We start from the raw sequence: 364 nt of genomic DNA on the forward strand, positions 1-364 counted from the left end.
GCACCCCCCAACCTGTCACCGGTGCGTGGGACAAGGTAAGACACCCCCCCGGCCTGTCACCAGTAACAGAGAGGGGGAACGGGGCCTCCTTAAGCCCCATCACCAGGTTGGGACGGGGACCCAAGGAGAAACCCCCATACCTGGCACCAGCTGGGGCAGGGGACAAGAAGGGACAAGGAGATGGGGGAGGGTCTTACACCTCTTACCCACAAGGCTCGGGGTGGGAAGGGACGAGGGCCAGCCTCCAGGCCTGTCACCAGAACGAGGGGACGAGGAGAAGCTCCCTTGGAGCTGTCATTAGGGTGAGGGGACATGGGGGGGCCTCCCTCGGGCCTGAGAGGACACGGGGGCAGACCCCGGGCTG

The 364-nt window shown here is 65.7% G+C and overlaps 1 protein-coding gene across 1 annotated transcript in view; it reads right to left on the reverse strand.

The window, feature by feature from the left end:
* Nucleotides 1–364, reverse strand: part of CASP9 (caspase 9, apoptosis-related cysteine peptidase) — a 9263-nt gene that overhangs the window by 7153 nt on the left and 1746 nt on the right. The window contains 1 exon segment of the mRNA XM_009325302.1: nucleotides 207–250. Coding sequence (XP_009323577.1) covers nucleotides 207–250 — 44 coding nt within the window.

Source organism: Pygoscelis adeliae, unplaced genomic scaffold (assembly GCF_000699105.1).
Source record: "Pygoscelis adeliae isolate BGI_AS28 unplaced genomic scaffold, ASM69910v1 Scaffold36, whole genome shotgun sequence".
NCBI lineage: Eukaryota > Metazoa > Chordata > Aves > Sphenisciformes > Spheniscidae > Pygoscelis > Pygoscelis adeliae.